Source organism: Acipenser ruthenus, chromosome 4 (genome assembly GCF_902713425.1).
Source record: "Acipenser ruthenus chromosome 4, fAciRut3.2 maternal haplotype, whole genome shotgun sequence".
NCBI classification, from domain to species: domain Eukaryota; kingdom Metazoa; phylum Chordata; class Actinopteri; order Acipenseriformes; family Acipenseridae; genus Acipenser; species Acipenser ruthenus.
Window position 1 is genome coordinate 99,634,480 of NC_081192.1, and position 13,646 is coordinate 99,648,125.

General features: G+C 38.5%; 1 protein-coding gene across 9 annotated transcripts in view; it reads right to left on the minus strand.

Annotated features, from left to right (window-relative positions):
* The window catches only part of LOC117400737 (MAGUK p55 subfamily member 7-like), a 145,515-nt gene that overhangs the window by 20,737 nt on the left and 111,132 nt on the right, over positions 1 to 13,646 (minus strand). For 6 of the 9 annotated variants that reach the window (XM_059023227.1, XM_059023218.1, XM_059023219.1 and 3 more), the window contains 2 exons: positions 12,499 to 12,540; positions 2,532 to 2,702 (listed from right to left, as the gene is read on the minus strand). In XM_059023227.1, the coding sequence (XP_058879210.1) occupies positions 2,532 to 2,702; positions 12,499 to 12,540 (213 nt within the window). The remainder of the gene's footprint in view (positions 1 to 2,531; positions 2,703 to 12,498; positions 12,541 to 13,646) is intronic. The other 3 variants (XM_059023223.1, XM_059023224.1, XM_059023225.1) reach the window with 2 other exon arrangements.

Consider the following 13,646-nt stretch of genomic DNA (forward strand, 5'->3'; position numbering starts at 1 on the left):
AGCGAGTCAGTGGCTATGCCAGGATTTGAACCGGGAACCTCCTGGTATCAAGCCCCTTTCTTTAACCACTGGACCTCCAAGCCTTCTACTAAACCAACCATGCCAGTATATTAAAATGATGATTTCCTTCACACTCCATAACTCACAAACTAAAGTGGGTCACGGAGGTCACTGTCACACAGGTAGACTAATACATATACAAGGATTGTTGGGAACCTTTGACCTCTTCTGTTATCATGATAGGAGTAGAACAGATGATTAGATTCCAAGATAGATGCATAGCATATGTTTTCTTTGCTGTAGCTTTCAGTTTAAACTATATACAGTACTGTGCAAAAGTTTTAGGCAGGTGTGAAAAAATGCTGTAAAGTAAGAATGCTTTCAAAAATAGACATGTTAATAGATTATATTTATCAATTAACTAAATGCAAAGTGAGTGAACAGAAGAAAAATCTAAATCAAATCCATATTTGGTGTGACCACCCTTTGCCTTCAAAACAGCATCAATTCTTCTAGGTACACTTGCACAAAGTCAGGGATTTTGTAGGCATATAGTCAGGTGTATGATTAAACAATTATACCAAACAGGTGCTAATGATCATCAATTCAATATGTAGGTTGAAACACAATCATTAACTGAAACAGAAACAGCTGTGTAGGGGGAATAAAACTGGGTGAGGAACAGCCAAACTCAGCTAACAAGGTGAGGTTGCTGAAGACAGTTTACTGTCAAAAGTCATACACCATGGCAAGACTGAGCACAGCAACAAGACACAAGGTAGTTATACTGCATCAGCAAGGTCTCTCCCAGGCAGAAATTTCAAGGCAGACAGGGGTTTCCAGATGTGCTGTCCAAGCTCTTTTGAAGAAGCACAAAGAAACGGGCAACGTTGAGGACCGTAGACGCAGTGGTCGGCCAAGGAAACTTACTGCAGCAGATGAAAGACACATCATGCTTACTTCCCTTCGCAATCGGAAGATGTCCAGCAGTGCCATCAGCTTAGAATTGGCAGAAAACAGTGGGACCCTGGTACACCCATCTACTGTCCGGAGAAGTCTGGTCAGAAGTGGCCTTCATGGAAGACTTGCGGCCAAAAAGCCATACCTCCGACGTGGAAACAAGGCCAAGCGACTCAACTATGCACGAAAACACCGGAACTGGGGTGCAGAAAAATGGCAGCAGGTGCTCTGGACTGATGAGTCAAAATTTGAAATATTTGGCTGTAGCAGAAGGCAGTTTGTTCGCCGAAGGGCTGGAGAGCGGTACACGAATGAGTGTCTGCAGGCAACAATGAAGCATGGTGGAGGTTCCTTGCAAGTTGGAATTAATGGTCTCCTCAATGCTGAGAAGTACAGGCAGATACTTATCCATCATGCAATACCATCAGGGAGGCATCTGATTGGCCCCAAATTTATTCTGCAACATGCCAACGACCCCAAACATACAGCAAAAGTCATTAAGAACTATCTTCATCGTAAAGAAGAACAAGGAGTCCTGGAAGTGATGGTATGGCCCCCACAGAGCCCTGATCTCAACATCATCGAGTCTGTCTGGGATTACATGAAGAGAGAGAAGCAACTGAGGCTGCCTAGATCCACAGAAGAACTGTGGTTAGTTCTCCAAGATGTTTGGGCCAACCTACCTGCCGAGTTCCTTCAAAAACTGTGTGCAAGTGTACCTAGAAGAATTGATGCTGTTTTGAAGGCAAAGGGTGGTCACACCAAATATTGATTTGATGTAGATTTTTCTTCTGTTCACTCACTTTGCATTTTGTTAATTGATAAATATAAACTATTAACATGTCTATTTTTGAAAGCATTCTTACTTTACAGCATTTTTTCACACCTGCCTAAAACTTTTGCACAGTACTGTATATATATATATATATATAGAATGCATCTAATAATTATACTGCTATAGTAGTAATATATTGAATAACTGTAGAAATGTATTTATTTACGTTCTGTGAGTTGTCAACTCTGCAGAGCGTACAGCACAGGTTATGTGCAACAGTGTCCAAAACTGCAACTTCAGAAACAATCATATCACCATCCTTTATTTTATTACAGCCACAGTGACATCTATCTGCTAAAGAGAATGTTTAAACTACAACAGCGTTCTAAAAATACATATCCATATATATATTTAATATACCATTCCTGTTATACCATACTTAAAACTTAAAATGATAACATTTCTTTCTTTCTCTTACTTTCTGAAAATGGCACCGGGGAGGGGGGGGGGGGGGGTGGAGGGGCGCGGTCTCTACATAGGAATATATAATAGGAATATGTTTCTATACACTGCAAGGTCAGGAATTTATATTCTAAATCTATCAGCTTTTGTACTCTGGTTGGACAGCTTGCATTACAATCTTTTTTTCAAGCAATAAGCCATCAGCATCAATACAACCCTAATTCCCATCCAAGGCCCAGAAAGAGATTTCCAGTGGGTTGGAATAACGTGCCAATCCGTGCCACATTGCATTCCTCTCTGAGTACATTACCATCACAGCTGACAGTGTACTTACCAACCAGCACCACCAGCCTGTACTTGTCACTGGACTGTCTCCGGTACGGGGTCACCTCTTCGTATGTCGGTACATCAGCCATGTCGTACTGCTCGCTCTTCTGGCACTCGTACATCGACTTGTTTGTTTGTCTGTCTTTTCTGCTGAGTCGAAAGCTTCTCCGTAAACCAGCTGCAAAATAAACATTGGTTTCAGAGTCTTTTAAGGACAGCTAGCATGCACAACATTACAAATGAAAACTAGATGACCACACACAAAATGTGACCCACTTAGAAACTTGCAGTTCAACTGCTTTTCAATAGGGATCTGGACCTTGGTTGTATCCAACTGCCTACTAAGTTTCAAGTTGTTTTGTGGACATGTATTGAAGTTATTGTGGTAACTTTGTCAGTGGTAACAGATCTGTCCCACTTAGAAACTTTGGATCCAACAGCTTTCCAACAGGGGTCTAGATGTTGGTTCTATAGTATCCAACTTTCTATGTAGTTTAAGTTGTTAAACACAACTGACTTGCAGCATATTGTGGTCACATCCGTGGCAAAAAGATGATTGGTAGAAAACACAGCGATTACTACTGTATATAGATAACAATTTATATGAATGGCAATAAAAACAAAATTCATGACAGACGACAACAGGGAAGCAATGGCTACAGTCAGCTTTCTTAAGTCACTCTGCTATTGTATTGTAAAGTTGCTACTTGAATTTCAGGAAGCGAGATCTTTACCAAACTGATCTTGAATTCACACTTGACTACTCTAGATCTAAACTACTCTAGATCCAAAGATGAATATCAACTCTAAACTAGGGACACCGATATGCAATCCAGTTTCCATTGCAGCTGTAGTCATGTGAGTTTACAGTACAAGTGAATGTATTCGAGTGCAAATGGCAGAAAACCAGTTTGCTGAAGGTTGACACTGGTGTAAGTAGAGTTGCTGAGGCAATACTGAGTGATACGGCATGTGCAGGAAAGACCTATGGTAAACAATTAACCACAGTAAACTTGTAAAGGAGAGTAGGTTGTGGTTGGTTGCACCTGACTGAAGTAATTAAACTGACAATTGACAATTCTAATTAGTAATGTAATAGAAACAAACTGCAGTCACATAGGCTTTATACTAGAGTATACACTACTAGGCACAGAGGGGACACAGACGAGAGAAGCTCCCAATACCTCCAGATCATGGGGACCATCCATCTGAGGCTCTCTCCAGAGGCACATTGCCTTATCTATGTTAATGCTAGTGGTACGTATTGTATCTAAACAATAATCTTCAATGTAGTATGTAATGTTTGGTCTTTTTAACTAATAAATGGAAAATATTGTTAAGATTTGAAACATGGTCTGGTCTCACCCCTATAGCGTAACAAAGTACACCCACCCCTCGTTCTATCGCCCCTCCCTATACTGCGGACTTGGAGTTGGCTCCCCATTTTTACAGTCTAACTGCGCATGCCTTAGCTGCACTATACATAGACAATTTCACTTAGAATTACTGTTCGTTTTATTTCGTACTGCACATCAAACACAAATATACAGAACAATTAAAAACAAACCATTAATATCGTACTGTTATCATATACATATGCATTGCACAATAACACAAAGCAAAATCTAGTTGCTGAAGCGATTTTTATTTTAGCCAACGAGGTGTTCACTTGTGGCAGCAGTGCACTAGCAAAAGTCACAGGGCAGTGACGTCAGCTCCCTAGCAACAAGCCTCCTATGTTGGGAGAGGATTCTTTCAATGCAGCGGGTTTGTGCATTTGAGAAAGGAAAGACGACTCATGAAATGAATTGGAGACTTAAGATGATGAGAAGCAATTACCCTCCACAGTACGAATTAAAACAGTGTGCTGCTTTTTATGTGAAAAATGAGAAAAAGCGGGTTGCGTAGAGGATTTATACTGGACCCTGAACCCCCCCCCCGATAACACGAGGGAGTGGTTGTACAGTATTTGATAACCTATTTGCTTTTCTATGGGTCTCTCGCTATATCCGGCCTTTGATATATAGCAGATTTATATTGGGCCCCGGCACCCATGATGTATCGTTCATTCCATGTTTATCTTAATAAACAGGGCAGCAGTGTGGAGTAGTGGTTAGGGCTCTGGACTCTTGACCGGAGGGTTGTGGGTTCAATCCCCAGTGGGGGACACTGCTGTTGTACCCTTGAGCAAGGTACTTTACCTAGATTGCTCCAGTAAAAACCCAACTGTATAAATGGGTAATTGTATGTAAAATAATGTGATATCTGTATAATGTGAAATAATGTATAATGTGATATCTTGTAACAATTGTAAGTCGCCCTGGATAAGGGCGTCTGCTAATAAATAATAATGATGTTTTTTTTTAAATTTTTAAACCTTACACAAGACAACAATACATAGATTGCATGTGAACATCTTGTATTTGTTGATGAAGGTCTTCTTATAATCTTATGCTAAACATGATTTAACACGCTTCAAATATTAGAGGAAAAACAGACCAGTAAAAGGATATTACCACCTCCATGCTTGACAGTAGGTATGGTGTTTTCTTTGTACACCTCATCAGCCTTTCTCCAAACGTAACGACTATCAGCGTGACCAAATAGCTCGATTTTTGTTTCATCACTCCACAAAATTTTGACCAGAACTCACATCCATCATTCAAATGCTGTTTTGCAAACTTTAAGAGATTGTCTTGGTGACATTTTCCTAAGAGTGGCTTTTTCCTTGGCCTGCGACCACTGAAACCTTCACCATGCAATACTCGACCTATGGTTGAAATGGAAACCCCAGTTCCACTTGCAGCCAATTCACTTTGAATATCTTTGGCAGTCAATCTCGGATTGTTATTAACCTCCCTCACAATTCCTATACTTGTTCTTGGTAAAATAATCTTCTTTCTTCCAGACCGAGGGAGTGTTGTGACAGGACCATGAGTCTTGTACTTCTTGATAACAGAAACAATAGTTGAAATTTGGATACTCAAATGCTTGGAAATCTTCTCGTATCCTTCTCCAGCTTTATGGCAAATAATTTTCTGCCTAAAGTCTTAGCTCTTTAATTTTCCCATATTGACTTATTGGTAATGACAGCAATTATCCTGTGCCTAACCATTTTATACTCCAAGAATGTTCACCTACAATCCAACAGTTTCTAGACTTTCCTAGAATTAGGTTCTGCATTATCACATTGAAATTTCTAGCACCTTGTAGACAATACTAATATAGCATCAAAGGGTATGAATACTTTTGAATTAGCATTTTTTGAGTTTTAAAAAACAAATTGCTGAAATAAATAAATTGTAGACATCTATTTCTTGTAACTTTTTTCCTCAACCACAAAATGAAAACATTTGCTACAATTTTTTTTCCTAACATTCTTTTTTTCGACAAATTTCTAGAAATTACACATTTCCATTGGGGTATGTAAACTTTTGACTACAACTGTGTGTGTGTGTGTGTGTGTGTGTGTATGTATATATATATATATATATATATATATATATATATATATATATATATATATATATATATATATATATATATATATATATATATAAATATCATATTATATTATATATATACACACACACAATCCGGAGCCTTTGCCAGTACATTAGCATGCCTATTTTCTACTCTGATAATATCTTACAGCCACGTCAGAAATTGAACATGTGTGCAAGGCAAGCTCCCACAGGCATTTTTCAACTGGGAATACTAACTACCTTACTTTCCTGTTTGTAAAAGTTTGACAAACAGTGCATACACGACACTGCCTGAAAGAAAAGGTTACTTCAAGTACTTGTGGATAACATCCAGGCACCGTTCCACCTCAAACAAAACTCAACTTTTGACAGATTGTGACATAAGCAATTAAAGGAAGAAATAATCGAAACTTTAAATGCCTATGTTACCTTGATTTAAAAGATTAGCTTTTGCCTATAAATTACACCATTCAGTATCAAGTCATTTTCAGTCTTGTAATAAGAATGTCAAGTGCAATACACACAACCAACCTTTACAGTGCTGAGGTCAGAAGTCATAGTTATTACACAGTACTATGTGCGTTTCGCCTTATAACGAGAATGAAAGTGCCAGTGTAGCATTATGTGGAAAATGGAAGCCGTGACCATGTTGTTTTAAAACTAGTTCCGCAGTTTAAATAGGACAATACACAGGAGACTGTAAAGTCACATGGATGGATATATCACCTCATGACTGAATATTCCTTCTCAATTTTATCTATTTAAAATAAAATAATTACAGATTGTCCTAGAACGGTAATCTCCAGTTTTTTTTCTGTTTAAAATATGGATACTCTAATACTATTTTTTTAATATTTTTATTAGATATGATCTTGTCTTGCGTTGCGTTACATATTTATATTCTTTCCAAAAAACATCCCAAGCAACAACAACAAATTCATCATAAGAAAAAACAAACCAACAAAAAAAACAAAACAAAGGTTTATATGTTGCTTGTTGTTGAAAGTTGAAACATTGTGCCAGTTTTGTGAGAAGGTGCAGAATAGTTTGGGTTTTTATACCGTATAATACATACGTTTTTATATTTCAGGACAAGTTTGGAATGTTAACCATTCACTATTCAATAGTTGATATAAAGAGTGAGTGAAATGTATATTTTTTGCTCCTTTTTCCTGTAAAACTAAGGCTTCAGTAACGTTATAAAAGCACAGTAATCAGATTGTCAAAAGCTCCAGCTGGTGTGTGTGTGTGGAATTCAGCCTGCCAGATGTTCCTCTGCGTGTTCTCTGCAGACTTGTATAGAACATCTGTAAAAAGAGCTTAAGGGTGGTATGAAACCTTACAAGGTATTCCTAGGAGGACCAACAGATCACAGGTTAACCACAGCACTTCTGCTTTCTTCTCTATAATGATATTTGAACATGTTTCTAGAAAGAATGACCACCTGAACATCAAAATCACCAAAGTTGCCACTGTATTGAAATTACCGGAGGGATGGTGTAATGTGGTTTTCAGCATTTCCTGTTGACCGAGACATCTTCTTTCTGTCAGGTTCCCCCTTTGGAAATATGACTCTTCCTGACCTAACACCGTACATAGAAATCCAGAAACCTGCCCCAGCAATGAAATCTTAAGTAAGACCTATAACATCCACACATGCAACACTAATCTTTCATTTATATGGTTCCTGTTAAAATCCCATCCCTATAAAATCCATGTGGCCAGCGTGTAATTGACAATCAATCAATTAGAGCCTGACCACGTTTTTAAACTGAATCTCATACATCCCCTAGGTTTGCAGTGATTGCATGAATAGGCTTTTGTTCTCGTTTGACTGTTGCGCTCAGTTATTTTACATTTGAAAGTAGCACTCAGCTCCGTCTTGTTTTACGGTGCTGTTTTGTACCTTAGCAACATGCCAATGTTCTGGTTCACGATGCTTCAGACTTGACCTGTGTGTAATGTGTCTGAGTGGTTTTGGTCTTATCCATCTCAGCCACGACACAATCAGAACCAATTAAACGCTATTTGAAGGACCAAGATCAACTCCAGCAAACATCCCCAAAGAATTATGACATAATTTAACGAACAGCTACAAGTAATATCAAAAGAGGCAGTTTTGGCACAAAAATGACAAAATCCAAAGGCGGCTATTTATTTCTATGTTTCTCTCTTTGAAGCTGCCATAAAATGAGGACTTTTATCAGGACCATCTGGGAACCCAACCCCTCTGCTCAAAAAAAAAATAATAACCTAAATACATTTGACCACCTGTTTTTCAGCATTCTGACAAATTATAAATAAAGCAATCACACCAAATCACAAATACACACATTGATGCACTACTCACACACGAAACATTTGAATTTAAAATGCATTACAACAAAGCTCCTGCAATAAATAGAAGTCATGTTGACGTTGAAATTCAGCATTTCCTTAGAAGATCCTTGTTTCCACTACCCCAATGCTTCGGCAACAACAACAGGAAGGAGAAACCTTAAGCAAATGCAGGTCTGCTTGGAATACAAGGAAATATTTCAATGCGAAATATGTTACCAATGTCTTGTTTCCATGCTTGATTGCAATATTTTATGTATGGTTTCTAAACTATGAAACAAACTGAACACCCCCACCCCACCCCACACCTATTCTTCTGCTTTGACTCTGCATCTTAACTTTTTTTCTGTAGGATTTTCAAATCTGAATCATGATCTAAAGTCAATATTTAAATAAAGAGAAAAAAAACCATGCACTTGAGTGTGGTTTCCTCCCTTTGTCAGACAATGAAGCGGAATGCAGCAGACTGGATGGAGAAACCCTAACCCACACTTTGCATTGGCTGACTACTTATGGAAAAGCAATAAAAGGACACATGGAGAAAGTGGATAAGGCCTGATGCCTCACATGGACCTATAGTACTGTAGTACTCTGTAAAAGGACAGTTCACAGATTGACATCATGGCAGATTCCCACCTCATTCCTGGCTTCCCTACTCACAATGACTAAACAAATCCCCATTCAAGGATACTGTATAAACACCACATTCTAGTGTAGGTTTTGCTATCATGAATAAGTAAGTCACCATGACCAGCATCCACAATATTAGGAATTGCATGTCATTCATAACAGATTTCCATGCACCAGGTTTAATAACGTTAAACAAAAACAGACGCGCGCATTCCAAAATATATCCTAGCTTGAAAAAAGAAGGCAAACATGTGCTAAATGCAGAGTCAATGGAATAATGTCTTGATCCATGTAAAGTATAATCAAATTAGGGCAAGCCTTGAGGCAATCCTCTCAAGACAAGTTTCATAGAAAATGGATCAATGGCTTTCATGATGTAGTGAATGTACAGGGTAAGCTTGCCACTCTTATTGAGGGCACTTTCACACTTAGTTCACTTGCAAGTGATTCGAATAGTGGTTCACTTTGCTTCGGTTCGTTTCACACCAGAAAAAATAAAGAGAACTTGAGTTTATTTTAAAGTGCATTCCAATTTGTTTGCTTGGTTCACTTGCAGACTACAGTTCTATTGGTTTTGCATTGCACTTTCCAAACACACTCTGCTGCTGATTTACAAGTACAGAAGTTCTCTCTGGAAAAACTTTTTCCATCATGCCCAACGTGAAGAATACTTTACGTGGATGTGGTTGTGCTGCTGTCCTGCTGTCTGTGTTATTTTGGTTTATTTGGTGCCAACAACGTCAAATCATTGCCAAAGTAACGTAACATGCTGAAAGAGCGTCACGTATTTGTCAGAAAAACAGTTCTTTCAGAGGAAATGCCAAAAGACAATCATGAGTAAGAAAAAGATGGACATTCAACCAACTGCTATTATTGATGATGGGGATTATTATTATTATTATTTATTAATAATAATAATAATAATAATAATAATAATAATAATAATAATAATAATAATAATAGCTTGTTGTAAATGTTGTATACGTGACAGTGTGGTGAGATACAGATTATTATTATTATTATTTGCTTATTTAGCAGACGCCTTTTTCCAAGGCGACTTACAGAGACTAGGGTGTGTGAACTATGCATCAGCTGCAGAGTCACTTACAATTACGTCTCACCTGAAAGACAGAGCACAAGGAGGTTAAGTGACTTGCTCAGGGTCACACAATGAGTCAGTGGCTGAGGTGGGATTTGAACCGGGGATCTCCTGATTACAAGCCCTTTTCTTTAACCACTGGACCACACAGCCTCCTACAATAGCCATTATAACCATTGTCTCCATAACACAACATGTTAATACTAAACTCAGGCAGAGCAGGGCAAATGCAACAGTGACAAATGTCTGTACAGACAGTACCGCTTTGTCTCGGCACAATGTTTTCCCTACAAGTGTATATGGCACGATTATAATAAAGTCAGACGTAATACATGTGCTAACTCCTTATTCAATTGTAATTTCATACTTTTCTTTGCTTGTGACAGTTTAGCTATTATGCTTGAAGAACAAGCTTGCTGCAATAGTTATTAAATCTCAAACACATTAGCGTCATTTCATTGAATAACCCCGGGTTGCACCAGTTAGTAAATCAGCTCCATATTATTTTTTTGTGATGTGCTGTTGTGTACATGTGACATTATGGTGTTTTTGTCTGGTGTGTATGTGTTTTTTGACAATCCCTGCATTGCCTATGTGCGACAAGGGCAGACACTTTCCTTGGTGCTTGCTGAAGCATGTCACTTGATTTGCTTCGCTGTTTGTAGCGGTTCATTTCTGGAATACGTTTTGTTTCACACTGCCAAAAGCTGAAAACGGAGCAAAGTGGCAAATGTACTGAGTCCCCTTCCAAGCGAACCAAGATGACAATTTCAATTGATTTCGGTTCACTTGGTTTGATTATTTGTTTATTTAGCAGACACCTTTACCCAAGGCGACTTACAGACACTAGGGTGTGTGAACTATGCATCAACTATGCATACAAATACATCTCACCTGAAAGACAGAGTACAAGGAGGTTAAGTGACTTGCTCAGGGTCACACAATGAGTCAGTGGTTGAGGTGGGATTTGAACCGGGGACCTTCTGTTTACAAGCCCTTTTCTTTAACCACTGGACCACACGGCCTCCTGATGATGCGCATCCTGGTGCGATTACGTGGTTCTCAGAGGTTTCATTGAACCGCACTTAAATCTGCATCGAAGGGTCAAACGAACTAGGTGTGAAAGTGCCCTATGAGTCTACCAACTGGACAAGAATTGCGATTAGATCTATTTAAATGTACTATCATGATCATTATCATTCAAGAAAATGCATGACCCTTCATATGTTCTATGCACTTTTATAAAATGATGAGCTGCACTGTACTAAGAATGTGAATGTCACGGTTTGCAGTGACATTACTGGGTTTTGGATTAGTGAAAAGCCTAGTTATCAGAAGCAGTGGTTACTCAAGGCTTGTACACCAACAGCCCCCGATTAGTACTAGTCTTATCTAAATTAACATTTGGCAGTCCAAGATTAGTTCTAATCTCAGTCTGTGAAACCAGCTAAACATGTACTGGGGCTGTGGAAATCCAATACCATTTACACCTAGCAAAAAACACAGTCAACAGAATCAAAAACACGGATTGCCAAGATGATTCAAATGAGGCTTGGATGAAACTGCAGAGGGAAAATATTATAAAACAAAATTGGAACTCTAGTTCATTACTGACCACTAGTTCATACAAGACACCCTAATTAAAGGCTTTAAGTAGAGGGGAAAGTGCATGAAAAGATCAAAACAGACGCAAAGCTGAAATGACTAAAAAGAAAGGCTTGTAATATACAGATACAGTATATTTATATAAACAAAATGTGGCATTTAAGCAAAGTAGACATGACAAACTAAAAAGGGTCCATTAGAGGTTTTTGTGGTATGAAGAAATTCACTATTCTGGCTTATTTTCCATTCCAAAATTCAAATCAATATAAATCACCTTAAAATGTATACTAAAAGCAAAAAAAAAAAAAAAAAAAACTAAAGAAAAAAATTATCCAAAAGGTAATCAATAAATCCATACACAAATAAATAAATACAGCAATACATACATTGATAAATATAAATCATGATCAATCAGATAAAAATGTTTAAATCTATACAACGTCCTAGGAAAAGTATTGGACAGCCAATGCTGTTTTGTGGTTATTTATTTAAATTACTGTCGTAAACCCCTTGCTTTAATATCTTGGTGTCCCTGAATAGATAACACATCTCCTCTTCAAAAATATGCAAAAGTTTTTAAATGCAAAATGACTGATGTTTTAATACCTTTCGAATATAAAACACACACAGAGCAGCAGTAAAATAATGCATGCATTAAAAAAAAAAAAAAAGCTAATAAAAATACATTGTATTTCTTTATAATTGATGGAATTCTTATCTAATAGATTCAGACAAAAGAAGAAGCCATGTTTACATTTTACCTGTAAAAGACAGCAGAGAAAAGAATACACAGAGAGTGTGCAGAAATAAATGCTCACCTATGTAGAATCCGTTTACATGGGGACCACTTTCAGCATCTTCTGGTTGAAGTGTAAAAATCACACAGAGAGGAACAAAGGCCAGGAAAAGAAGCAGAAGAGTTAGAAGCCCAGCCACAAATGCACAGACTCAGTGAACACCCGGAATATGTCTAAGCAACACACGTGTACTTCCCTCCAAAAGGCACGTTCGCTTTTAAACTTGAATCTCTGGGAAAGCTGTTTATTACATTGTTATTACAAAGCAACTATAACATCTCAGCAATCCAGTAAATTGCTTATTATGTCCTCTTGCTCACAGGATCTGGCAGGACAGTATATATATTCAAGCCCCCAACCCCCCCCCCCCCCCCCCCCCCGCGGGTGCATACTGCGCATCCCAGTTTGAGAACCACTGGTTTACACCACATCAGAGAGGGTCCGATTTGAATAATGTAAACAGCTGAAATAGAAATCTGACCATTACCAAATGGGATATACTCTCTTATAGTCCGAATGACCCAAGCACACATTAAAGTTGCTCCTTAAAGAGCCCTGTGTGCGTCAGGCCTGCCCCCAGGAGATAAATATGAGTGACGCACAAGGCTCAACGCCATTTTCTTTTCGGCCTGCTGCTTTAGGAGGTAACGTAGCGACCTTAAAGAGCAATGGTTACATTTCTATTTCGGGGAACAAGGGTTATGACAATAACCTAAAGTTCCCTTTCAAGTACGAAATGTAACCATTACGAAACGGGATACAATACCCAAGCCATCGTAAGCACCGGCAGATGTGCTAAAAAGGAAGATAAAACTACCTTCAGCATTCTGGCAGTGGATAAGGGTCCACGGCATATAGTCCACAGTACAGTGAGGGAGAACCCTCATGCAGTGTATATGCTGCAAGGTTACACGGAGTAACCTCAGCCTTCTGAGTTAAAATGTGTTAAAAAGCCGAATGAGTGGCTGCTCTTAACACTCTGGTCCCAAAACCAGGGTTCTGGCCTACGCAAAAAGTAAACAGGCTTTTCCTGTTGAGAATACTTGCATTTCACCTACCCACTTAGCGGAGGTGATAGCAAGCAGGAAAGCTGTCTTTAAGGATGTCAGGAATACACCCCATTTGCAACCATACTGGGAGCATGTAGACTAGAGCTGGGACGATGGTGG